This window comes from Myotis myotis, unplaced genomic scaffold (assembly GCF_014108235.1).
Source record: "Myotis myotis isolate mMyoMyo1 unplaced genomic scaffold, mMyoMyo1.p scaffold_m19_p_16, whole genome shotgun sequence".
Classification (NCBI taxonomy): Eukaryota; Metazoa; Chordata; class Mammalia; order Chiroptera; family Vespertilionidae; genus Myotis; species Myotis myotis.
In genome coordinates, this window is record NW_023416320.1 from 51,103,264 (window position 1) to 51,127,299 (window position 24,036).

General features: G+C 46.9%; 1 protein-coding gene across 22 annotated transcripts in view; it reads left to right on the forward strand.

Moving 5' to 3' along the window:
- The first annotated feature begins 1,200 nt into the window (after nucleotides 1-1,200).
- The window catches only part of WWP1 (WW domain containing E3 ubiquitin protein ligase 1), a 95,916-nt gene continuing 73,080 nt past the window's right edge, over nucleotides 1,201-24,036 (forward strand). For 12 of the 22 annotated variants that reach the window (XM_036337475.1, XM_036337466.1, XM_036337481.1 and 9 more), the window contains exon 1: nucleotides 23,714-23,809. Coding sequence is in view for 5 of the 22 variants with exons in the window: in XM_036337476.1 (XP_036193369.1) it covers nucleotides 23,734-23,813 (80 nt within the window). In the remaining 17 variants the exon portion in view is untranslated. Of the gene's footprint in view, nucleotides 1,353-3,779; nucleotides 3,870-20,176; nucleotides 20,243-23,713; nucleotides 23,814-24,036 lie in introns of those variants that run through there. The other 10 variants (XM_036337467.1, XM_036337465.1, XM_036337480.1 and 7 more) reach the window with 8 other exon arrangements.

Sequence of the window (24,036 nt, forward strand, 5' to 3'; positions counted from 1 at the left end):
GAAGACCAGGGTGTGGACCTGCAGAAGGACTCCTTGTAGATATTCCGGAGTCTTGTAACCATTGCTAACAGAGGCCTCTCACACATGCTCCATATCAGGGTACCCGCCAAGCTGGGCCCACCAGACTCCTGCACTGGACTCCTGCCATCTGAGCCCACCCTAATAAAGAACTCCTGGTATTGTATTCCTGTCCAATGGGAGCTGCACAGCTACATCCTTGTTTGCATTTTTACCAACCAATCAGAGTGTATCCATAACAACCAATGAGAACACATGATTCTGATATTTGAACCAATTAAATTGAGCAAATTTGGATTCTTCATTTGCATAAAAGTGGACCATTCAGAGGCCGGGCAGGAACTTTAGATAAGGGGTGTGGCCTTGGTCTGGAGGAGCACACCTTTGGTTTCCTTCAGCGGCTGTGTCTCCTCAGTTGGCAAACTGTTCACCTGAATAAAGTCTCTTCTTGTACTGTACCCCAGACTGGGGACTTTTGTTGGCACTTGCTGGGTGGAGAGACCTTCTGTTGACAAGGTCAACTGGTGAGTAACGTGGTCTCCACAGACTTCACTGCAGGGTGGCCTATGTCTAAAAGCAACACGGAACCTACAGCACCTGTGTTGTGTGCAGGTGGGGATGCCAGGCCCTACCGCCCAGGGCTGACGCGCGCCCTTGCTCCGTGTTTGTCATCCTACTCCTGCGGGCGGTGCCAGGCTTGGTGCCTAGCGACAGCTGGCGGGTGGTGCTCCGCTGATGCCGTCATTTACTCTGGCGATGTGTCCTCACGCCCCGCGGGTCACGGGTGTTTACTGCGAGCCTCTACCTGTGCCGTGGAGCGTCCAGGGGAGCGCCAGGCCAGGTCCTCCCTGGAGGTGACGCACTGTCCCGCCCCTGCCGGAAAGTCACGTCAGCGGCGCGCACCTCCGGCCTGCGGAGCCTCTCCCAGTTTCCGCCCTCCGCGGCTCTGGCCCCGCCCACGACCAAGACCACACCCACCACGCCCAGGCCCCGCCCCTCCACGGGCCTGGCCACGCCCCCACGTCCCATTGGCTGGCGGTCCGCGTCCACCGAGCGCCCCGAAGACCCGAGGAGCGGACTCCCCGGCGGCGTCGCGAGCCCTGGTGCGCATGCTCGGGCAGCGGGTCCGCTAGCGAGCGGCGGGTGGGCGGGCGGGCGGCGCGCTCCCGGAGGGGGTGCGGCCGGCGGGGCGGGACGAGGAGGAACCGGCGGCCGCAGCGCTTCCGAGCGGCTGCGGGCGGCCTGGCTGCGGGACGGCGCCTGCGGCGAGATGGCGGTCCTGGGCGCCGAGGGCTGAGCGCCGCGGGGACGCGCCGCTGCGAGGCCGGGAGCCGGTGAGGACGGCGGGGCGCGGGCGGGACTCCGAGGCCGCGCGCTCGGCCCGGGCGGACCTCTGCGGGCGGGGGCGCGGGGCCGCTGGGTGGCCTTGGCACAGGCCGAGCGGAGTGTCCCGGTGACTCCGCAGCGCGGCCATCCGGCTGCTCACCTTGCCCCCTGCCCCCAGAGAAGCCGGGTGCACTTCCTGCCCGCGCCCGGCCTCCCCACAGCGCGTCCCGGGGAGGGGTGCCGGGCGCCGCGAGTGTCACCCGTCCCACTGGCTCTGCAGCCCCCGCGAACCCCACTCCACCCGTGACCCGCCAGGTCCCAGTGACCTTGCAGTTTTCGCTGATCCTCATCCCCGCCCCGGACCGTCTGCCGCCCTTTAATTTCGTGGTTGGCCCATCGTTTTGCCACCGTGGAGGGATCCGCGTGTGCCGGTCCGTTCGGTCCAGTCTTTACCCCGTGGGCCGGGAGTGGACCTGCCTTCGTCCCGTGGGGACCAGACGAGCCCGCGGTCTGTCCTGTGGACATTTTACTCTTCGGGGCTTGACGGGCTGGCTTGCTCTGTTGGGTGAGTGCTGTGTCCTCGTGCAGCCTGATGTGCAGAGGACTTGAGTGTGTGCTGTAACCTGCTCGTGGTGGGAGTGGTGGGGGAGAGAGGTCTAAAGTTGTCTCTCCCCCTTGGTGTTTTTGCCTGAAACACCCAGGGAGCAGTTTGCATGCAGGTTTTCGCAAGAGTTCACACTCGTGTGTAAATCCACCTTGTCTGTGGCACTGAGTCTCTGTGTGTGTTACACAAGCAAAAGGCACTTTTTTTTAAAAAAGGCATTCTGTTGTGTGTGACTTGTTTTTAGCCATCGAGCAGTAAATTAGCTGTCACTGGAAATGACCACTTTTCATGAGTAGGTAATGTTTCGTCCCATTGACACCGCAGTGCCGGAGTGTTGGAGCTGCCAGAGTGGTTGCGGCCGTTCTTTCAGGTGGAGCTCACTGGCATTTTCACGGAGTTCTTCCCGGGTTTATCAGAGAGTAAGGGCTCTGTGTCGTAAGCCTGGCACGATAGAGGATAAAGTCCCAGGCACAGTCTCTGCTGTTCACTCCCCGGAAGTCTGACATTTCTTTTACTGCTGTGCAGTTATTGAGCACCTACTGCATGACTGTGTGGGGTGTTTGGGTAAAGATAAGGATGAGGGTGGGCACGGCCTTCATGGACTAGGTGGGTGGGTAAGACTGTACACCCATGCCTCATTGGTTCTAACAGACAATTACGGGACTGCAGAATTCGAATTCACAGGCGGTAGAGCTCACATCTCACTTGGGAGGTGGGTTTCCTGGCTTCTGGAATCTTTGTTTTGAGGATGACTAAGAATCTTGACAGGCTGGGAAAGGTCATCTGAGCAGAGAAAGGGGACGAGGAGCACAGAGTTCATACATTGGGGGAGACACAAGTAATTGGATGGAACATCAAGTATTTGTACCCGTAGCGAGGATGATAAAGCTCTAAGTAAAAATGGACCAGTTTGTGATTGTTTTGAATGCAGGCCAGTGCCTTTGGCTTCGGTAGATGGTGACTTTGAGTTGGGAATGTAATGATTAAAGCTGTTTTCAGGGGTTAATCTGGCAGCTGTGCAGTGTGGATTGAAGTAGAGAGAACTTGGAGGCAGAAAGACCTTCTGGTTGCTGTGGTAATAGGTAGTGAGGGGCTGAGCTGTGGCCATAATTATAGGAAAGGAAAGGAGGAAGGAAGTGGATTAGACAGAATTGATGATGAGAGAAAATGAAGAGAGTAAAAATAACTGAGGTTCCGATCCAGGCTGTTTGGGAGACTAGTGGTACCGGTTGGAGCACGTCCATAGAAGCTTTATCTTCGGCATGCGTGTTAACTTTGCAGCGAAGTTCTCAATCGTTTAGAGCTGAGTAAACCTTGGTGAATTTAAAGAAGTCTGCCTGGAAAATTTCCATATGCACCTGTGTTTTCTGGTTGTAATTTTGGAGAATCTGTGGGCTACCTGAAGCTTATCCATGGAACCCATGGGCCAGGGGGTTGGCCTGGAAGCAGCTCTCAGAATCACTGGGGGCTTTACAATAGAACCTTCAGATTCTTCCATTCACTGCTAGGAAGCCCTGCTGTCGACACATGCTCTGTATCCACTCAGGGACACGTCTGTTGTGGTTTACAGTGAATTTTGACTAACTTATGTTAGTTGCTACTATATTATAGAACAAACTAGCCCAAGAGGTTAAATGATTTGTCCTAAGTATTTCAATTAGCAAGTGGGTAAAATGGAATGAGGGGTTGATTTCCTTCTCGTATAAAGATGTTTGCAACTGAGTCACCATCACTGGGTGTAGTTACTGCCTTTAGTGACCTCCTCAGTGAGAACTAGACAGGCCTGGGAGTTCCTTCCAGTTGCTAACAGTTTGTGACTCTTGGCTCTTAGGTTTTCCTTGGACTGTCTGCGGACCCGTCTCGGTTCCAGGTGCCGCAGCGCTGTTGAGGCTGAGGGATGAATTGGGTGCGTGGAGAGCAGGTATCAGGCCAGCCATTTCCTTATTTCCTTTGTATCTCTGTCTGGACTTGGGAGTGGGGGTGGGGAGGGACATAAGTGAAATTAGAAACTTTTAGAACCTTTATTTTCTCTATTCAGGTATGCCCTACATCACTCCTTCCTCCATCAGGAGAAAGCCTTTACCAACTAAAAATGTAAACTTGACAAAATAAACGGAGGGCTGGGACATAGTGCGTTTTCCCACCGGATGATGTCGTTAACGCTCCCCAGTATGGTTACAGCATAATTTGATTAGTAAACAGTTGACTTTTCTGCATCTATAGGAATGTCTTCTTGGTAGAATCAGAAAAAGTTATTAGTATCTTTTTTAGCTCTAGAAATTTTGATTCCATAATTATTAGAAAGAGGGGGGTCTTTTTTACTCTTTCTGTAAAAATATGTAATTATAACAAGCATTAGAAAAAACAATAAATTGGTGTTGATAGTGGTATGTATTCTGAAGTAACTGGTATAAAACTTAAAGGAGGTAAAGTATCTGAGAAAGCACTGCCTACATGATTCTCCGCTCTGCTGGCATCAGAGCGATACACACACTGTTGTTTGGTTCTCATGACCACGGAGCAGTGGGTGTGGCAGGAGGTAGTCATTGCTTTTCAGAAGACACCGAGGCCCAAATAAGTTAAAAAGGTTAAGTTCCAGGGTATTGGCTAGTCAGTGCCAAACTAGAGCTGGCATTATAACCTATGCTTTTGTTCCCAGGTCAGTATTCTTTTCCCACTGACTCAGTGCAGCGGTAGCTGAAGGCTGTGGGCCAGGAGTGTAAACTTACCTGTTTGGAATCTGTTACACTTTTGTACTGTGTGGATCTGAACTTGTCTGTTTCCTCCTTCGTGTTAAAATGGTAATCTCATTGCAGTGGCTTTTGGTAGGTAATTTTGAAATTTGTAAGAATTTATCACAAAATAGTTATCATCCTGTCAAGGAAAAAGCAAAAGTTGACCTCTCATCTGAAAATATATACTGGTGAAAAGTAGGTTTTAGTTTCCTTTTGAAAACTTATGGATTTTAATGCAGATGCTACAGGTGAAGTTTGTTCTTTTATAAAGGCCTGAAAATTTGTAGTTTTGGAGCAAATAAATCAGGATCTGATTTCCAGAAGTCTATATCATGGTATTTCATGATTTTTACCATTACATAAAAAGCTTAATCATTAAAAAAAATGATTTACCATTAAAACACTGTTAGCAGGGGTTAAGGGGGGGGGGGGAATGGGATACATCTGTAATATTATCAACAATAAAAAAAATATTAAAAATAAAATTTAAAAAAAACCTGTTAGTATACACTCCAAATTCGTGTTTAAACAACTTTTGGGGAATAAATTATGTAAAACCATATGTTAAATAGTTCCTCGTGTGTAAGGAAGACTAGCCTTTGTCTCAACACTCGTAAGACCTATTAGTTCCCAGCACTGCCCGGTGCGGGCCCAGAGGCAGGCTCGCGGGGCCTGTCCTGGGGCTCGGGCTAGTGGAGCCACTGTCAGGAAAGACAGAGGGACAGACTTGATCCTCTGGGATTGTGTGACTGTTTGGAATTACAGAGACAGTACAGCTCGGAGATGCTGTGGGTTTGGTCCCAGACACCACAGTAAAGTGAGTTATAATCTTTTTGCTGGTCGAGGGTCTTGTTTTCAGCAGAAACAACACCTGTGAAGCGCAATGAAGCGAAGTGTGTCTGTAACTACACTCCTTTTCTCTGGGTTTTGAGAAAATTATGCAAAAACACAGGGAACCCAGCAAGCACTGTTTTGGCTCTTTATTGCTGTCTAGCAAAAACTCAATGACTTTAGATGGCGTTTGTTTGTTTTGTTTGTTTTGCATTTTGCTCACAGCTCTGCTATCCGGGCTGCCAGGCTGGGCTCATTTAAACAGTTCTGCTGTGGTCGCTCTGATGGACACATTCAGCTGGCAGCTCAGCCGGGTGCCAGTCTCTCTGTCTGTCTGTTTCTCTTCCTCTTGTACCATATAGTCTTTTTAAAAAAGATTTTTTATTGATTTTTAGAGATTGGAAGGGGGAGAGAGAGAGAGACACTCTCTATATGGATGTGAGAGTGGAACATCCATCAGCTACCTCCTGCACGTCCCTACGAGGGATTGAGCCTACAGCCCGGGCATGTGTCCTGACCGGGACATAAACAGTGACCTTTCAGTGCACGGGACGAGGCTTGTCCCATATGGTCTTGTTGTCTCAGGGCCCCTGCCTTTGCAGAAGGATTGCTGGCCTTCCTTGGTTGCTTAGGGCTCACAAGAGTGCAGAAGCAAAAGTAACCAGAACTCCTTACGCCATAGGCTGGGACCAGCACAGCATCATTTCTGCCACATTCTGTTGGCTACAGCAAGTCACAGGTCAGCCCAGGTCCAGGGGACAGGACCAGATAAGAGTGTGCATCCAGGATTGCACCAGACAGCTGTATTCTGTATTACATAATGGGGCTGCTGGGAAACTCCGGGAGCAAGACCTGAGCTGCCTGGTACTTCTAGTGCTTTGCACCTGGCCCTCCTTAGGGAACCCAAGGAATAGGTGATGCCCATCCCGTTCTGCCTGCTGGGTTTTCTCCCTCATCTCCATCACTTGTCTTTATGTGACTATCCCTTTATTTTAGTCTCAGCAGCTTTTTTTTAGTTCAGGTTTTCTAAGTAATGTTAGGGCTAACTGGCATGAAGGGAATGAGTGTTTTGTTGTTGTCACATCATCACCCCTGAGTGCAGTAATGAAGCTACATACCTCATGTACAGAACACAGGTGCAGCTTCAGGGCCCTTTGGAAGCACGTCATGCCCACTCTGCAGATCTGCACATTCTGAAACGAGCACACGGGCTGCTGGGGGAGGAGTCTGCTGCCTGAAGGACTGAGAAACATGACCTTGTAAATAGGAAGGGCTGGGTGCAGAGGAGGGGCAGATAGAGTTACCGGACGCAGTTCTGGAGGGCTCTCCTCTGCTTTAAGTTACTCCGCAGTTTAAAAACGTCCTCGCACTGACAGTCCCGGGCGTGAAGCTTTTACTTCTCTAAGGAATACAAGTCTTCTGAGAGCTGTTTGGTCTCCCATGGTCATGAGTGAAGAGGCTGGCGAGAGCACACTGGTGAGTCCTGACTGAAGACGTGTGCTGGCTGTGTAGCAGCCCCACGTGCCAGCAAGCCCTGCTCTCTCTCTCTGCATTTGGTTAGTGTGGGGAGGAAGGGGTAGTTCAGTGAACTTACTTTATACATTAGAACATACTTTCCCTAAAAGTAGATAAACTAATTGACCCTACTCTTACAGTTGAAGAATGAGAGCCGGCTGTCTTGTGGGGTAAGAGTGGTGGCTTGATCGTAAGGTGGTGCTGAGCCCTCAGTGCTGCCTCCTGGCCGGTGGCCTCACTTTCATCTTCTGGAAAATGTCAAGAACATCTTTCCTGCTGGGTCTTTCTAAGGGTTAATTGAAATAATGTTGGAAAGCAGAAAGTATGGTCCCTGGGACATAAGCAGCCCATAGACCATTTCTATTACTTATAACTCCTTATTATAAACTAGAGGCCTGTTGCACAAAAAGATTCGTGCAATAGGCCTTCCCTTCCCCTGGCTGCCGGCACCGGTTTTCCTCCGGCACCCGGGGCCCAGGCCTTCGCTCTGGCTGGAGCCGCCTTTAGTCTTCACTTTTCCGCTTTGTGCCTACATATGCAAATTAACCGCCATCTTTGTTGGTGGTTAATTTGCATATCTCACTGATTAGCCTATGGGAGGTGTAGCAAAATTATGGTAAATTACCATGTTTGTCTATTATTAGATAGGATAAGGTGAAATTAAAATAAGTCCACTTTTCTGGGATTCACTCATTTCTCATGCCATTGTTTTGGCATGAGCAGAGCTGCATATTAAATCTCACCTCCTAAGAAGGAAGTTGCTGAAGTGAATCTGAGAAAGAAACCCCACGTGGCAGAAGAGGGGTGGGGTGGGGGGCTGTGCAGTCTGGGAAGGAGGCACTGTGGACCCCATCATCACAGTCCTCTGGGTGTGTGCAAGCATGGGGATGGCTGATTTCCCTGCGAGGTCTGCAGGCTGGTCCTTGACAGCAGGGCTCAAGAATTTCACGTTTAACAAGTAGCTCAGGTGCACGTTCGTTTGAGAAGTGCTGTTAGAAACTGAGTGTTAGCAGGGATTCTGGTGCTCCCTGAGACACTTTCTAAGCTATAGCCCATGAAGCACACGTGTGACATGTAAATAGAAAGAGATCTTAACACCTAAACCTTCCAGATGTTTAAAGGGGCTGAAGGTAAGGGCCAGGACCTATCCGAAGAGACTCCAGACCGATGCAGGCGGTTTCAGTAAGAAGCTGGTAGGCGGCCCTGCTCCGACAGTGCCCCTGCAGGAGAAGACACTCCGTGGAATGCTGACATTCGCTTTTAAAAATGCCTATGGAAACAGCTAAGTTAGATATTGGGATTAGATATCAGATCATCTGCTTTTATCTTTGCTAAGATAAGCTCCTCAAAAATGGAGACTCTGAGTGAAGTGTGTCTGATTAGAATGTGGTCTTCAGGTGGTAGAGGTGGGATGCCATGCTCCGTCTGCTGGGGGAAACACCACTGCATAGCGGAGGGCCTCGGCCTGGGAAGAAAGTCATGAGAAAGTCTCAATTCTATACCCATTAATGAAGGAACCCTACAACTTGAAACTGTTTTCTCTAAGTCTTGCTTAGAACAGTCTGTGTTGGTGTCACTTAAACCCTTTTCAGTCCCGTGATCACAGCTGTCATTGCAATGGCAGATCTTTCAGCTGGGGCTGTTAGTGGAAAAACTTAACCTACGTTTATAGCAACCATATTTTTATGGTGTTAGTACATTTTGTGGTAAAAAACAGCAACTAAAAACATGCCAACCCTGACTCTGTCTCAACGTGAGTGGAAAGGATTAGTTGGCATTTGTTTGAGGAGCCTATTGTTTTGTGTGTGTACACTGACTTTGTGGCCAGTACTTTGAGGGGAAAACTATATAATAAACTCCTCTCTCTTGGCCCTATGAGCGGTGAAACGTTTGATATTTAAATGTGAATACCCAGAATGGAAAGTGTACGTGGTGCTCAGGAATTTAATTTTCCTAGGGTAAAAGTTTTGGTAATTATAACTTTTTAAAAACTTTCTTTGTGATCAATTTTCCTTTAAAGTGTTGGCTATCAAAAGAGCTTAGGTTTTGCATCATCCCATGCACCGAAAGGTTGCCAGTTCCATTCCTGATCAGGGCACATACCTAGGTTTCTTTCTTTCTGCCTCCCTCTCTAAAAAAATCAACAAAAACATATTAAAAAATAAATAAAAGCGCTTAGGCTTTAAAGTAGACAAACCCAGTTGTGAATTCTGGCCCTCAGCTTAGCGAGCTCAGTCAAGTGCACTTTAGGAAAAGCCCTCGTTTTAGCGTTTGTAGACAGTATTCACATGTAAAGTGGTAGTAATATTCATCTGCTGTGTGCCTTAAACCTGGCGCTCAGTAGTCAGTAAATATTCACTTGGATGGGTTCATAATAGCTTGTCGTTGATGGGAGGCATGTTTCAGGATCATTATTTCCTAGTGTCAGAAAGGTAACACACTCCATGTGCTATGTTACTCAGCACCCCAGGGAAGTTGCAGCAGCATCCTGCGTTTTCCTTGGCAAATGTTCAAGTGTTGTAAATAAGGACACAGAATAACCACCTGTCTGCTCAGAGTTTGCCGCCAAATAAGTTATGAAGGAACTTGAGTTTTTATAGCTTTGGGGATTTTGTTGGATTTATGGATAAAGGATTGTGTTCTTGTATTTCTACTTTATTTTTTTAATATATATTTTTATTGATTTCAGAGAGGAAGGGAGAGGGAGAGAGAGAGAAACATCAGTGATGAGAGAAAATCTTTGATCAGCTGCCTCCTGCACGCCCTGCACTGGAGATTGAGCCTGCAAGACTGGCATGTACCCTGACCGGGAATCGAACGGTGACCTCCTGGTTCATAGGTCGATGCTCAACCATTGAGCCATGCTGGCTGGGCTCTACTGTATTTTAAACTTGAGAAGAAATGTTGTATTCTAGGAGTAAAATTTTAGCCGTTTAATTGATTTTCTCATTTTGGAAAGTTTGTTTTTGGAATTATAAATTTGCCTCTAAGATGAAACTTTATACTTAGCAGCATGCTTTAAAGTTCTTAGGAAGAGTATTTGTAAATAATAAATTAACACTGTATGTCTGCTACTTGAAAAGCTTTAAAATACCTTGAAATTATCCTATCTAATAAAAGAGAAACATGGTAATTGGCGTACGACCACTACCCTTCCCATTGGCTAATCAGGGCAATGTGCAAATTAACTGCCAGCCAAGATGGCGGCCCGCAGCCAGGCAGCTTGAAACTAACATGAGGCTTGCTTGCTTCAGTGACGGAGGATTCCAACGTTCCCCGCCTGCCGCTGCAGGCCTCTGAGCTGCAACTCTAAGCAACTATGTAACAAATATAGAAGCTAAACAAAACCCCAGAAACCTGCTTTAGTCCCGGGCTTCAGCCAGCAGAATTGCAACATTGTAAGCAAAGGCCAGAAATCTACTTTCAGCAGCAGAGGCCTAAGAGCTGGAGCCAAGCCTCAAAGCTAAAGCTGGCCCTGAATAAAAAATAAATAAAAGAAAAAAAGGAGCGGTTGGGAGCTTCAGTCACCCCCAGCCTGAAAATAGCCCTCAGCCCCTCACCCAGACTGGCCAGGCACCCCAGTGGGGACCCCCACCCTGAAGGGTGTATGACCAGCTGCAAACAGCCATCATCCCCTCACCCAGGCTGGCCAGGCACCCCAGTGGGGACCCCCACCCTGAAGGATGTGTGACCAGCTACAAACAGCCATCATCCCCTCACCCAGGCTGGCCAGGCACCCCAGTGGGGACCCCAACCCTGATCCAGGACACCCTTCAGGGCAAACCAGCCGGCACCCACCTGTGCACCAGGCCTCTACCCTATATAGTAAAAGGGTAATATGCCTCCCAGCACCGGGATCAGTGGAGCCACGAGGCCTCCCGGCACCGGGATCAGCGTGACAGGGGGCAGCGCCCAAATCCCCTGATCGCCCTGCGGCTCTGTGTGTGACAGGGGGCGGGGCCACAACCTCCCTATCCACCCTGCTCTGTTCGTGACAGGGGAAGGCGCCCCAACCCCCTGATGAGCCCTGCTCTGTGCCTGATAGGGGGGAGCTCCCCAACCCCCTGATCGCCCTGCGGCTCTGTGTGTGACAGGGTGTGGTGCCCCAAACCCCTGATAGGCCCTGCTCTGTGTGTGACAGGGTGCGGCGTCCCAACCCCTCCGCCCCCCCACGAGCCCTGCTCTGTGTGTGACGGGGTAGAGCCATAACCTCCCCATTGGCCCTGCCCTGAGTGTGAGAGTGGCGGCGCCCCAACCCCCTGATCGGCCCTGCTCTGTGGGTGATAGAGGGCGGCGCCCCAACCCCCTGATGCGCCCTGTTCTGTGCGTGACAGGGGGCAGCGCCCCAACCCCCTGATTGGCCCTGCTCTGTGCGTGGCAGGGTACAGAGCCCCAACACCCCTGATGGGCCCTGCTCTGTGAGTGACGGGGCAGTGCCCCAACCCCCCTGATGGGCCCTGCTCTGTGCGTGACAGGGGGTGGCGCCGCAACCTCCCCATCGACCCTGCCTTGAGTGTGACGGGACAGTGCCCCAACCCCCCAATCGGCCCTACCCTAAGCGTGACTGAGGGTGGCATCACAACCTCCTGATCTGCCCTGCCCTGTGCATGACAGGGGGCGGTGCCCCAACTCCCCAATCGGCCCTGCTCTGAGCCCGACCAGGGGCTGCACCTAGGGATTGGGCCTGCCCTCTGCCACCCGGGAGCAGGCCTAAGCCAGCAGGTCGTTATCTCCGGAGGGGTCCCAGACTGCGAGAGGGCACAGGCCGGGCTGAGGAACCCCCCTCCCCCCCGAGTGCACAAATTTTTGTGCACCAGACCTCTAGTGTATTTATAACAAAAACTTCAGCAGTAGGGTATTCCTCTCAGGCGCTAGTGTAGCTTGGACCTGACTCTGCTGCAGAGGTGGGGCCGGCAGCGTGGCGGGGACTGCCGCCTCTGTGCGGGTGGCGTGTGTGAGTGTGGCAGGGCTGTGGTGGAGCTCGGCCAGAGCGGTGCCTGAGCCAGGGGATTCGCTGGTCCCGGTGCTGGAAGCAGTGCTGGTTTCCCCGCGTGTCAGCATCCTCGTGCTGCACACAGTGTGGCGTGCGCTCAGCTGCTGGAGGTGGAGCCTGGACCCAGGGCCGAGGCCTCTGACAGCTGTCTCCGCGGCACCTCCCGCAGCGCGCTCTGCCCTTCCAGGGCGAGGAATTGGAGGGTTAGCAGGTCTCCATGGCTCCTTAATGCTGGCAGGTTAGAATTCTTAATGTATTTGCAAATGCTAGGAAGTGTTGGGGTGGCCAGTGCCGTGCAGAGGACAGCGACTGGCCCGCAGGCCTGACGTGAGCGCTCCTGTCCCTGCGCAGGTGGCCCCCTCGCAGCGTCAGCCCGGCTGTGCGGCTGCCGGCTGCCATCCGGGGCGGTGTCTGAAGAATATCAAAACACTAAAAACTTGGAGTTTGAAGGGAAAAAGTCTGGTAAGCAAGTATTATGTTCTTAAAATACCAAACTTTGAAACAAATGGCCAATTACTTATGGAAATGTTTGTGTCATTTTGAAATATGAGATTGTACTGATGTAATTATGTGAAGTTTGATCTTTGCAAAGTAAGAATGTTATGTTGCCCCCATGTTTTTCCCAGAACACATGGACATGGTCTTAAACAGTCCCTGCTGCTGACCTCTCCCTGCTCATGCTCCACACTTGGACACATTATCTTTTTAAGACTACTTGTTCTTTCTCTCTCAGCCATAAGATAAAGCGTTTCCAATAGCTAGGTCGAAAAGCCCCACAAAACCACCCTACTGTGAATCCTTACGTGGAAAAAATAAGAGAATAGTAACATGTGACTGATGTGGCCAACAGTTCAGTTTAAGGCATGGGTTTAGCTCAGCATTTCTTGTTTTATAGTCTGTTTTAAAGTGCAATGCAGTGAAAAGGGTGTTGGCTTTGAGCCCAAGAATTCTGGGTTCAGAATCCTGTGTCACTAGTTTTGTGGCCCTGGGCTCATCCAGTTCCTGAAACCCAGTTTTCCTCTGTCAGGAAGAACACTAACGACTCTGAGGGTAGCAGTTGACGTTAGAGGTTGTTTCTTTTGTGCAGTAGGCACCCAGTAAGTGCTCTCCGTTGTTCTTGCTGTTTTTGGAGTCAGAGACCTGACTCGGATTCCAGGTGTAAGACTGGCTGTGTTTCTGCGTCACTTAGACACCCTGTGAGTACAGGTGGTCTCAGAGAGGTGGGCTCCGGTGTCTGGGAGGAATCACAGCTCTCCTACATGTTATCTCCAGTGGATTCCGTATGTTTGAAACCCAAGTTTTAAGATGCTCAGTGTTACTTAAAACTTCTTAATTGTCATGCAGCACAAGAGTGGGAAACCTGCTGTCTACTGATCATCACTAAGGCTTGGTGAAAATTACAGTATTTGCTTGGAAAGTTTTGGTATTTTGCCATTGTAAACATAATGCTGCATATTATAAGAAATTGAGGAAATAATAGCAAATTAGAATGAAATGATCTGATTCTCATTGCTGATATCATTTTGGCATTCTCCTTTGTTGATGTAAAAAATTTTAGTATCCTTTTGAAACAAATAGAAATCATCTCCCTAAATTAACAGTAATTATGAATAATAAAGTCCAATGCATGACAAGTAAAAACATATTTCATTTTTTATTATGATCTGAGGAGGGAAGGTGATGGAGCAGGGAATGAAAGAGAAATTAGTATGATAAAAGACAATAATAGTGTCAAGTCCTGTGTTTTTGTTTTGTATTTAGGGACCATTACTCTTTACCTTTAAAATTAGAGTAGTTGCTGCTAAAATTGATTAACGTATTTCCCTCCTCACTAATGCTTTCTAGTAAAGTACAGACATTTTTGACAACCCTTACTTAGAGTGAAGGAAAACTTGTTTTTTGGAAAGTTGGTACGATGTACTTAATTACATTTTTTTAGCTGCATTTTTTGAGCAACATCACCATCTTGTGGCTTTCTAGAATATTGTTGCCAAACCTGTGTTTTACAACTGTAAGCCTAAATTGCTCTGATGTTGGCCAAGGGATCAATCAAGTTCATAATGGGCAGTTCTTACTGTAAATGGAGAGTAGGGAGTAGAAAATAAAATTATTGTACACTAGGGTTGCAACTTTGTAAGAAAAAATGTGTATTGAGGAAAATCATAGTATAAAATGAAAACAGTTGTGAGTTAGGTTGTGTGATTATGGATGATTGCCACTATTTCATGTTTTCATGAAACATGCAGTGATTTTAGTCAGCTAATCCTAAAGTAGAAAGTACCATGTACTTTGTGCTCCATTTATTCATTTTAAAAAATATATATTTCTTTATTGATTTCAGAGAGGAAGGGAGAGGGAGAGAGAGATAGAAACATCAATGATGAGAATCATTGATCAGCTACCTCCTGCATGCCCCCTACTGGGGATCAAGTTTGCAACCTGGGTATGTACCCTTGACCAGAATTGAACCTGGGACCCTTCAGCCCTCAGGCCGATGCTCTATCCACTGAGCCAAACCGGCTAGGGCTCCATTCATTCCTTAATAAGGTTATCCAGGCCTGAGAATTCAGATGCCTTATCTCACCAGCCAGTTAACAAGGCTGCTTTTGCCTGGCAGTGTTATCTAAGCTGGTGGCTCTTGGAGGAGTATTTTCTATGTGGGTATCTGTACCTTTTTCCCATCTTAATGACAATTTTAAAGAAAAAAGTCAATTTGAGAAGTATGGTAGTTCATTGAACAAACCACCTGAAACTAAATGAGGCTCTTTGGCTTAAAGCCTGCTTGTTGTTTTGAGATTCGATTGGCACTAGGGATCCTTCATTAGCAGACCCTCGTGGGCACCAGGCATGTGGATGCAGTGGTGAGGATGTGTGCTATACTTTCGGAATTTACAAGCAGTATGCAGTGATGAACACGAAAGTGGGATCAGGGATTCTGGATAAGAATAGGTATGTGTCAGGCACTGTGCCAAGTGCTTTTTCTTTGTCATAAATTTCTTTTGGAATTTTGCTTGATTTTTGCGGGAGCAGTGCATATGCACATAAATAGTATTTGTGGCAGCCCTGAAACATCTCTGTGGAACAGTAGGTTTCCTCGTACCATACAAGTGGTTCAGCTGGTATGGGTCTGGTAGGCTTTGCTAGCTCACCAGCGTTTACAGTGTTTCTATGGGATCATTTGTACTGTGTTCTAAGCAGCCATAGTTCCCCAAGACTTTTAGAAAAGTCCAGTTGATATAAAATTTGGGGATTAATATATGACTTCTGAATTATTTTGAATAGTGCTAGAGAATGTCTCATGTCTAATGAACTTTTCTCTTGTTCATATACTTTTGGCCATTTGAGTATTTAATAAGTCAAACAAGCATTTTATATAACATTTATCTTTTACTTTTTTACTGGACATTTTTGTTTGTTTGTTTTAAATTTTTAAATCTTACTTGTTTAGAGTATTACAGATGTCCCCTGTTTTTCCCACCACTGCACCCTCCACCCAATTCCTGCCCCACCCCAGGCCTTCACCACCCTACTCTCTGTGTCCATAGGTGAGATCTTTGGTTAATCTCTTCCCACCTCCCCCCACCCCCTTCCCTCTGAGATTTGTCAGTCTTTTCCATGCTTCCATGCCTTTATTCACCAGTTTATTTTGTTCATTAGATTTCTTGTTCATTTATTTTGATATTTAGATTCAATTGTTGATAGATATGTATTTGTTGCCATTTTATTGTTCATATTTTTTATCTCTTCTTTTTCCTCTTTTTCTTCCTCTTCCTTGTCTTCCTCTTTTTAAAGAATATCCTTCAACATTTCATGTAGTACTGGTTTAGTGGTAATGAATTCCTTTAGCTTTTTCTTGTCTGTGAAGCTCTTTATCTGACCCTCAATTCTATTTTTTTTTTAAATACATTTTATTGATTTTTTACAGAGAGGAAGGGAGAGAGACAGAGAGTTAGAAACATCGATGAGAGAGAAACATCGATCAGCTGCCTCCTGCACATCTCCCACTGGGGATATGCCCGCAACCCAGGTACATGCCCTTGACTGGAATCGAACCTGGGACCCTTCAGTCCACAGGCCGACGCTCTATCCACTGAGCCAAACCGGTTTCGGCGACCCTCAATTCTAAATGATAGTTTTGCTGGGTAGAGTAATCGTGGTTGTAGGTCTTTACTATTCATCACTTTGAGTATTTCTTGCCACTCCCTTCTGACTTGCAAAGTTTCTGTTGACAAATCAGCTGACAGTCATATGGCACTTCCTTGTAAGTAACTAACTGCTTTCCTCTTGCTGCTTTTAAGATTCTTTGTCTTTAGCCCTTGGCCTTTTAATTATGATATATTATGGTGTGGGTCTCTTTAGGTTCCTCTTGTTTGGGACTCTCTGTATCTCCTGGACTTGTAAGTCTATTTCTTTCACCAGGTAGAAGAAGTTTTCTGTCATTATTTCTTCATATAGATTTTCAATATCTTGCTCTCTCTCTTCGCCTTCTGGTACCTCCATAATGTGAATGTTGGTACACTTGACGTTGTCCCAGAGGCTCCTTACATTATCTTCATATTTTTGTATTCTTTTTTCTTTTTGCTCTTCTGAATGGGTGTTTTTTGCTTCCTCATATTACAAACCATTGATTTCATTCTCGGAATCATCTACTCTACTGTTGGATCCCTGTAAACTATTCTTTATTTAGTGTATGCTTAATTTCTGACTGGCCTTTTTCATGTCTTTGGTATTCTTACTAAGATCCTTGAAAGTCTCATGAAGATCCTTGGGTAACCTTATAACTATGGTTTTGAACTCTGTATCCAGAGTTTGCTTGCTTCCATTTCTTTCATTTGTGACATGTTTCTTTATCTCCACAGGTTGGCTGCTTTTCTGTGTTTGTTTCTATGTATCAGGCAGAACTGCTATATCTCCTGGAATTGGTAGAGTGGCCTTGTGTAGTAGGTGTCCTGTAGGTGTCTGGTACCTCCATAATGAGAATGTTGATACACTTGAAGTTGTCCCAGAGGCTCCTTACACTATCTTCATATTTTTGTAAGTCACCTGAGCTGGGCACTCTAGGTGCGCCCCTGTGTGGGCTATATGCACAGTCTTGTAGTTGAGCCTTGATTGCTGTTGGCATCACTGGGAGGAGTTGATTGACCTCCAAGCCAATTGCTGTGAGGACCAGCTGTGACTACAGCTGCTATGCAGGAAACACCCCTGTAGAGCAGGACTTGCTTTAGTGGGGCTTTGGTGCTCACTGAGTGTGTCATTTATGGATGTGTAGAGTTGTAATCTGCTATGGTCTGAAGCTATCCACTGGGTCCACTGGCTCTAGGGCAGTGATGGCGAACGTATGACACATGTGTCAGAGGTAACACGCGGAACTCATTTTTTTGGTTGATTTTTCTTTGTTAAATGGCATTTAAATATATAAAATAAATATCAAAAATATAAGTCTTTGTTTTACTATGGTTGCAAATATCAAAAAATTTCTACATGTGACACGGCACCAGAGTTAAGTTAGGGTTTTTCAAAATGCTGACACGCCGAGCTCAAAAGGTTTGCCATCACTGTCTAGGGCCTCCAGGGAAGTGCAAAGTCAGCCACTGCCTGGGGCCACCCAGCAGGAGCTACAGGGGGATCTGTAGACAGCTGCTATTTGCTATTCGTTTTGGGCTTGGAAGTGCCCAGGAGAGGCCCAGCTATGAAGCAAGGCAGGCTGCTGCTGGTGCTGGGTCGTGGGACTTTTATTGATAGGTTTGGGTCATGCTGTCACCAGCTGCAGCTTGTTTGAGAGATTTTAGCAAAGCCTGAAACCTGAGCCAGGACAGGCCATTCATATGGAAAAGCATCTGGAAACAGCTTGGGTGGGGCTGCAGATTGGATAGGGTGGGGTCTCAGGGAGTCCCCAGGGTTGAGCAAACAGTATATTCCAGGCTGATGAAGTCTCAGATATGGCTATCAGTCAGCCCTGCAACAGGGGAGGTCAAAGCACAGGATCAATGATCCCTGGGAGCACCCCAGTTTGGGAGAAAGCCGCCCCCGTGTTCCTGCCCTGATGCCAGACAATCCAGTTCCTCCCTGAATGTGTCTGGGTCCCCACCGAAGCTGGAGCTTGAAAGAAGCAGGACTGTGTAAGTTTGTGCGTGGGCCCTTTAAGAGGAACACTTGAGATTCCAGCAGCCTCCACAATCCACACTGGTTTTATAGCCTGTAGTTGCGGGAACTTCTCTTCCCAGCTCTGGAACCCTGGGGAGTGTCTGGTGAGGGGCCATACCCCTTGCTCCTCACGGGCAGCCTCTGCAGAGACTATCTCCCATTCGTGGGTGCCAGACCAGCCCATTCCATGCTTCTGCCCCTCCTACGAGTCTCAGTGTGCTTTCTTCTTTACTTCTCTAGTTGTAGGACATCCATTCAGCCAGCTTTCAGGTGGTTCTGCATGATGGCTGTTCTGTATTTTAGTTGTAATTTTGCTGTGGTTTTGGAGGTGGCAAGTACCAGTGTTTACCTATGCTACCGTCTTGGTTCTCTTCCTAGAATCCATCAATCCATCTACTGGACATATTTTTATCGAGCGTTTATTTTGGGTTGTGGATATGAGATCGCATTGGTGAGGTGACTATGGACTTGGAGCTCAGAATCAGCAGGGCAAAGATGGGAAAGGGTATAGGTGGTTTATAGTCTCACTTGTGCAGGATTTTGTTTATACTATTTTAATTTTATTAAAGTTTTAGTTCTATGCTTTATACATACATTTTTTTTAAATCACCCTAATTTTACTGGGTTAATTGTTTTATTAATTGTGAATCTTCTTTTAATACCTTTATTGAATAGTTAGTAAAAACTGAAAACTAAGCTAGGGGCTGGAATTATAAAGATGACTTCTACACCCAAAGGTGGATTCAGCAGGCACCAGAGCCCCAACACAGAGAATCCTGCTCCCTGGCATCAGCCTCTGCACAGCAGCTCCTCTGCTATAGTCACAGCCATCCCTCACAGCCAGTCAGCCTGAGGGGCCGTCCCTTTCATTGAGGTGCCAGCAGTAATCATGGCTCAGCTACAACAGGAGGGCACACACAACCCACACAGGGCACACACCTGGAGCACTAACTCAGTTGACAGGCAGACTACCACTGACCCCCCCCAGGACACTTACTACATAAGGGCACACTGCCAAGACTGGGAGATGTAGCACATCTTCCTAATACATAGAAACAAACCCAAGAGTCCCCCAAAATGAAGAGACAAACATGTCCCAAATGAAAGAACAAAACAAAATTCCAGAAAAAGAACTAAACAAAATGGAGACAAGCAATCTACCAGATGCAGAGTTCAAAACCCTGGCTATAAGGATGCTCAGTGATCTCAGTGAGAACTTCAACAAAGAGATAGGAAATATACAAGTGGAGATAGAAAACATAAAAATGAACCAGTCAGAAATGAAGACAATAATTATTGAAGTGAAGAATACATTAACAGTATATTACATGAAGGAGAGGATCATATCTGCAATTTGGAAGACGAGATAGAGAAAACACCCAGTCAGAACAGCAAAAAGAAAAAAGAATTAAAAAAAAAAAAAAAAAGAGGCCCTGGCTGGTTTGGGTCAGTGGATAGAGCGTCGGCCTGCGGACTACTGAAAGGTCCCAGGTTCAATTCCGGTCAAGGGCATGTACCTTAGTTGCGGGCACATACCCAGTGGGGAGTGTGCAGGAAGCAGCTGATCGATGTTTCTCTCTCATCGATGTTTCTAACTCTCTGTCCCTCTCCCTTCCTCTCTGTAAAAAATCAATAAAATATATTTAATAAAAAAAAAAAGAAGATAGTTTAAGGGGCCTCTAAGACAACATGAAGCCTAACAACATTTACATCATGGGGGTGTCAGAAGGAGAAGAGAGAGCACAAGGGATTGAGAACCGATTTGAAGAAATAATGACTGAAAACTTCCCTAAACTGATGAAGGGAAAAGATATACAAGAATAGGAAGTGCAGAGAGCCCCAAACAAGGTGAACCTAAAGAGCCCACACCAGGGTACATAATGAAAATGGCAAAGGTTATAAACAAAGAACCTTAAAAACAAGAGAAAACCAGTTAGTTACCTGAGACTGTCCGTTGATTTCTCAACAGAAACTTTGCAGGCAGAAGAGAGTGGCAAGAAATATTCAAAGTGATGAAAAACAGAAACTTACTACCAAGATTACTCTATCCAGCATGGCTATCATTTAGAATCGAAGGTGAGATAAAGAGCTTCCCAGACAAGAAAAGGTTAAGGAGTTCACCACCACCAAACTAGTATTACAAGAAATGTTAAAAGGTGTTCTTTTAAGAAGAAAAAAAAAGATCAAAAATATGAATAATAAAATGGCAACTACATATAAACAATTATTTTAAATGTAAATGTATTAAATGTTGCAATCAAAAGACATGGCTGAATGAATAAGAAAACAAAACCCTTACATATACTGCCTATAAGACCCACTTCATATCAAAAGACATATACAGACTGAAAGTAAGTAGATGGAAAAAGATATTTTATGCAAATGGAAATGAAAAAAAAAGGAGGAGTAGCAATACTTATATCAGACAAAATAGACTTTAAAACCAAGGCTATGACATGAGACAAAGAAGGACCCAGCAAGTTCACTTTTGGGCATTTAAAGAAACCCAAAACAGCCCTAACCGGGTTGGCTCAGTGGATAGAGCATCCGACTGCAAACTCAAGGGTCCCAGGTTCAAGTCCGGTCAAGGGTATGTACCTTGGTTGCGGGCATATCCCCAGTAGGGGGTGTGCAGGAGGCAGCTGATCGATGTTTCTCTCTCATCGATGTTTCTCACTCTATCCCTTTCCCTTCGTCTCTGTAAGAAATCAATAAAATATATTTTTTAAAAAAAGAAACCCAAAACACTAACTCATAAAGGCCTGTGTACCCCTATGTTCATTGCAACATTTACAGTAGCCAAGATATGGAAGCAATCCAGGCATTCATCGATAAAGAAGATATGGAATATGACTCAGCCATAAAAAGGAGTGAAATCTTGCCATCTGCAATAACATGGATGGACCTAGAGATTATTATACTGGGTGAAGTGGGTCAGAGAAAGAAAAGCCTTGCAATTCTTCTTATATATGGAATCTAAAGAACAAAACAAACGAATAAACAAAACAACAAACTTACAGATACAGAGAGCGTTTGGATGATTGCCAGATGGGAGAGGGTTAGGGGAACTGGGTGAAAAAGGTGAAGGGATTAAGGAGTACAAATTGGTGCTTACAAAATAGTCATGGGTATGTAAAATATAGCATAGGGAATTTAGTCAACAATATTGTAATAACTATGTATGGTGTCAGATGAGTACTAAACTTATCGGTGATCACTTTATAAGTTATATAAATGTATAATCATGATGTCATACACCTGTAACTAATATAATATTGTATGTCAACTGTAATCTAAAAGTTGAAAAATTATTAAAAGATGAGTCGCAATAAAAAAATGTACAGTATAATAGGGAGATAGAGAAATAAGCAGGGTTTCAGTGCTGTGAAACAGAGCCACTAAGGAGAGAAAAACTGGAAAGGGAGAGATGACACTTGAGCTGAATGTCAAAGGATGATGAGCAGTTGTGTTGAGGAGCAGTGAGGAAGTTAGCTTTAGGAAGTTAGTGGGCAGCAGTGACGAAGGTGGTACAAGCCATGGGTTATTTAAGGTGGCATAAGGTTGAATTCAGCAAGTCTTTTAATTACTGCAGTGAAGAGCACACGATAATAATGCAGATGTTTGTTGATCTCATAAGGGCAAGGAATTTGTATTCATTATATCACTGATAGAGTAGAGTAATCTTGGGCTATAGAGTAATCTTGAGAGCAAGGAATTCACATAGTTTGGAAATGGTTGAAAATTGGCAGTAAAAAAGGAATCTAGAAACGGACCAAGATTTAGAACTGTTACAAGAACAGGAGTATTAGAATTTTAAGGGCAGCGGCAGTGGGGTGCACTATGGAGCATGTGGCAGAGGGGTTCTGGGAGTTGCTGCTGGTGTCCTGCTGAAGATGCCAAAGATGCCAGAACTGAGAGGAAAGCAGTTTCCAGACTTTGTGCCTGTGGACGTCAACACAGACACCATTCCATTTAAAGAGAAAACCAGAGAAAAGCAGAGGCTGAAACAGCTGGCAGCAGAGAAAAGAGAAAACAGAAAATGAAGGGAGGAGAAAATTCGTAAAAAATAAAGCTTGGTCGAAGCAGAAGGCCAAAAGGGAAAAGAAAATTAATAAAAAAAGGAAAAAGGAGGTGGGTTCTGAATTTGAGGATGAGGACATGGAGGAACTTCTGAATAACACATGGTTACTGAAGAAGTGTAAAAAAGGCAAAATCACTGAAGAAGAATTTGAGGAGGGGGTGCTGATGAGTGCCCAAGGGTCCATCAGGCAGCGGGTTTGGGGACCTGGGATGTGGAGGGGGACAGCTGATTCTGGAGCTTCAGGTGAGTGGCGGGAGTGCGCCCATACGTGGCAGCTGCCTGCAGCGCCTTTCTCTGCGAACAGGACCTCAGCTCACATGCTGTCCTTTCAGGCTGGGGAGATAGGAGGGCTTGCACATGTATGAATGTTTTACTACAAGCATACCAGCCGTGAAGTCCAACAGAAGATGTAAATTATTTGGTATAAATAATAGATGGGTCGCCTATAATTAAAGAGCTCATTTTTGGGGGCTTATTTTATACATACACTAGAGGCCCAGTGCATGGAAATTCATGCACTGGAGGGGGGTCCCTCAGCCCAGCCTGCCCCCTCTCACAGTCCAGGAGCCCTCAGGGGTGGGAAGCTACCCGGTGATCAGGGGAAGGCGACGCCCCATCACACCTCTGCTGCTGCCACTACCGGCAGCGCAAGCCTTGCCGGCCCTGGTTACCTGAACCTTGGGTGGCCCTGGGCGGCTGGGGGGCTGAGGGGACTGGGGGACTCTGGAGGCAGGCGCCCCGGCAGGGCTGAGGGGACTGGGCGCTGCCATCTTTGAGGGCGGGGCAGCCAGTTAGCATATTCCCTCCTTATTGGCTGTGGGCGCCGCCATCTTTGAGGGCTGGGCAGTCAGTTAGCATATTCCCTCCTTATTGGCTGTGGGTGCCACCATCTTTGAGGGCAGGGCAGTCAGTTAGCATATTCCCTCCTTATTGGCTGTGGGTGCCACCATCTTTGAGGGCGGGGCAGTCAGTTAGCATATTCCCTCCTTATTGGCTGTGGGTGCCGCCATCTTTGGGACAGCGTGAGGGTCAATTAGCATATTCCCTCTTAGATAGGATATTAAATATCTTTTTATTGATTTCAGAGAGGAAGGGAGAGAGAAACATCAGTGGTTAGAGAGAATCATTAATTGGCTGCTTCCTGCACGCCCCACACTGGGGATCGAGCCCACAACCTAGGCATGTGCCCTGACTAGTTCATAGGTCAATGCTCAACCACTGAGCCACACCAGCTGGGCTATACTTATTTTTAATAGACATACTGGTGTGGGCTTGATTTCAGGCTTTTTCAAGTTCCCTAGAGCTTTCAGGCTCCCGAGCTCCCTGCATGTCTGTGTCCCTGGACTGCATTCTCTCTTCTTGTTCCTGCAGGTTGGATTACCCACTTCCCCGGGCACCCCCATGTGCTCCTTCGTGTTCTCTCTCTTTCAGTAACGGTCACCTGAAAGCTCTTTCTTTGTTTGCAGGTTCATCTCTGCACTAGACTATGAGCCCCTTGGCAGGAGGCGTCGGGTCGTACTCATCTCTAGGTCCCCAGCATCCCGTGCAGTTCCTGGTGCAGAGTGAGTGAGTGGCAGCTCTTTAAACTGAGACCATGTTTAACCGTCAGATTCCATACGTATTGATGACTGACTATGCCTGTGTGGGCCCAGCAATGACATCATCATGGAAAACAGGGCTGTAGACTTGCACTGCTTCTGTGCTTGGGGTCGCCCTGGGTGAGACAGAGCCGCGCCCCTCTCACAGGGCGCTGTCGTCGCGCTCAGATCCCAGAATGTCTACAGCAGCC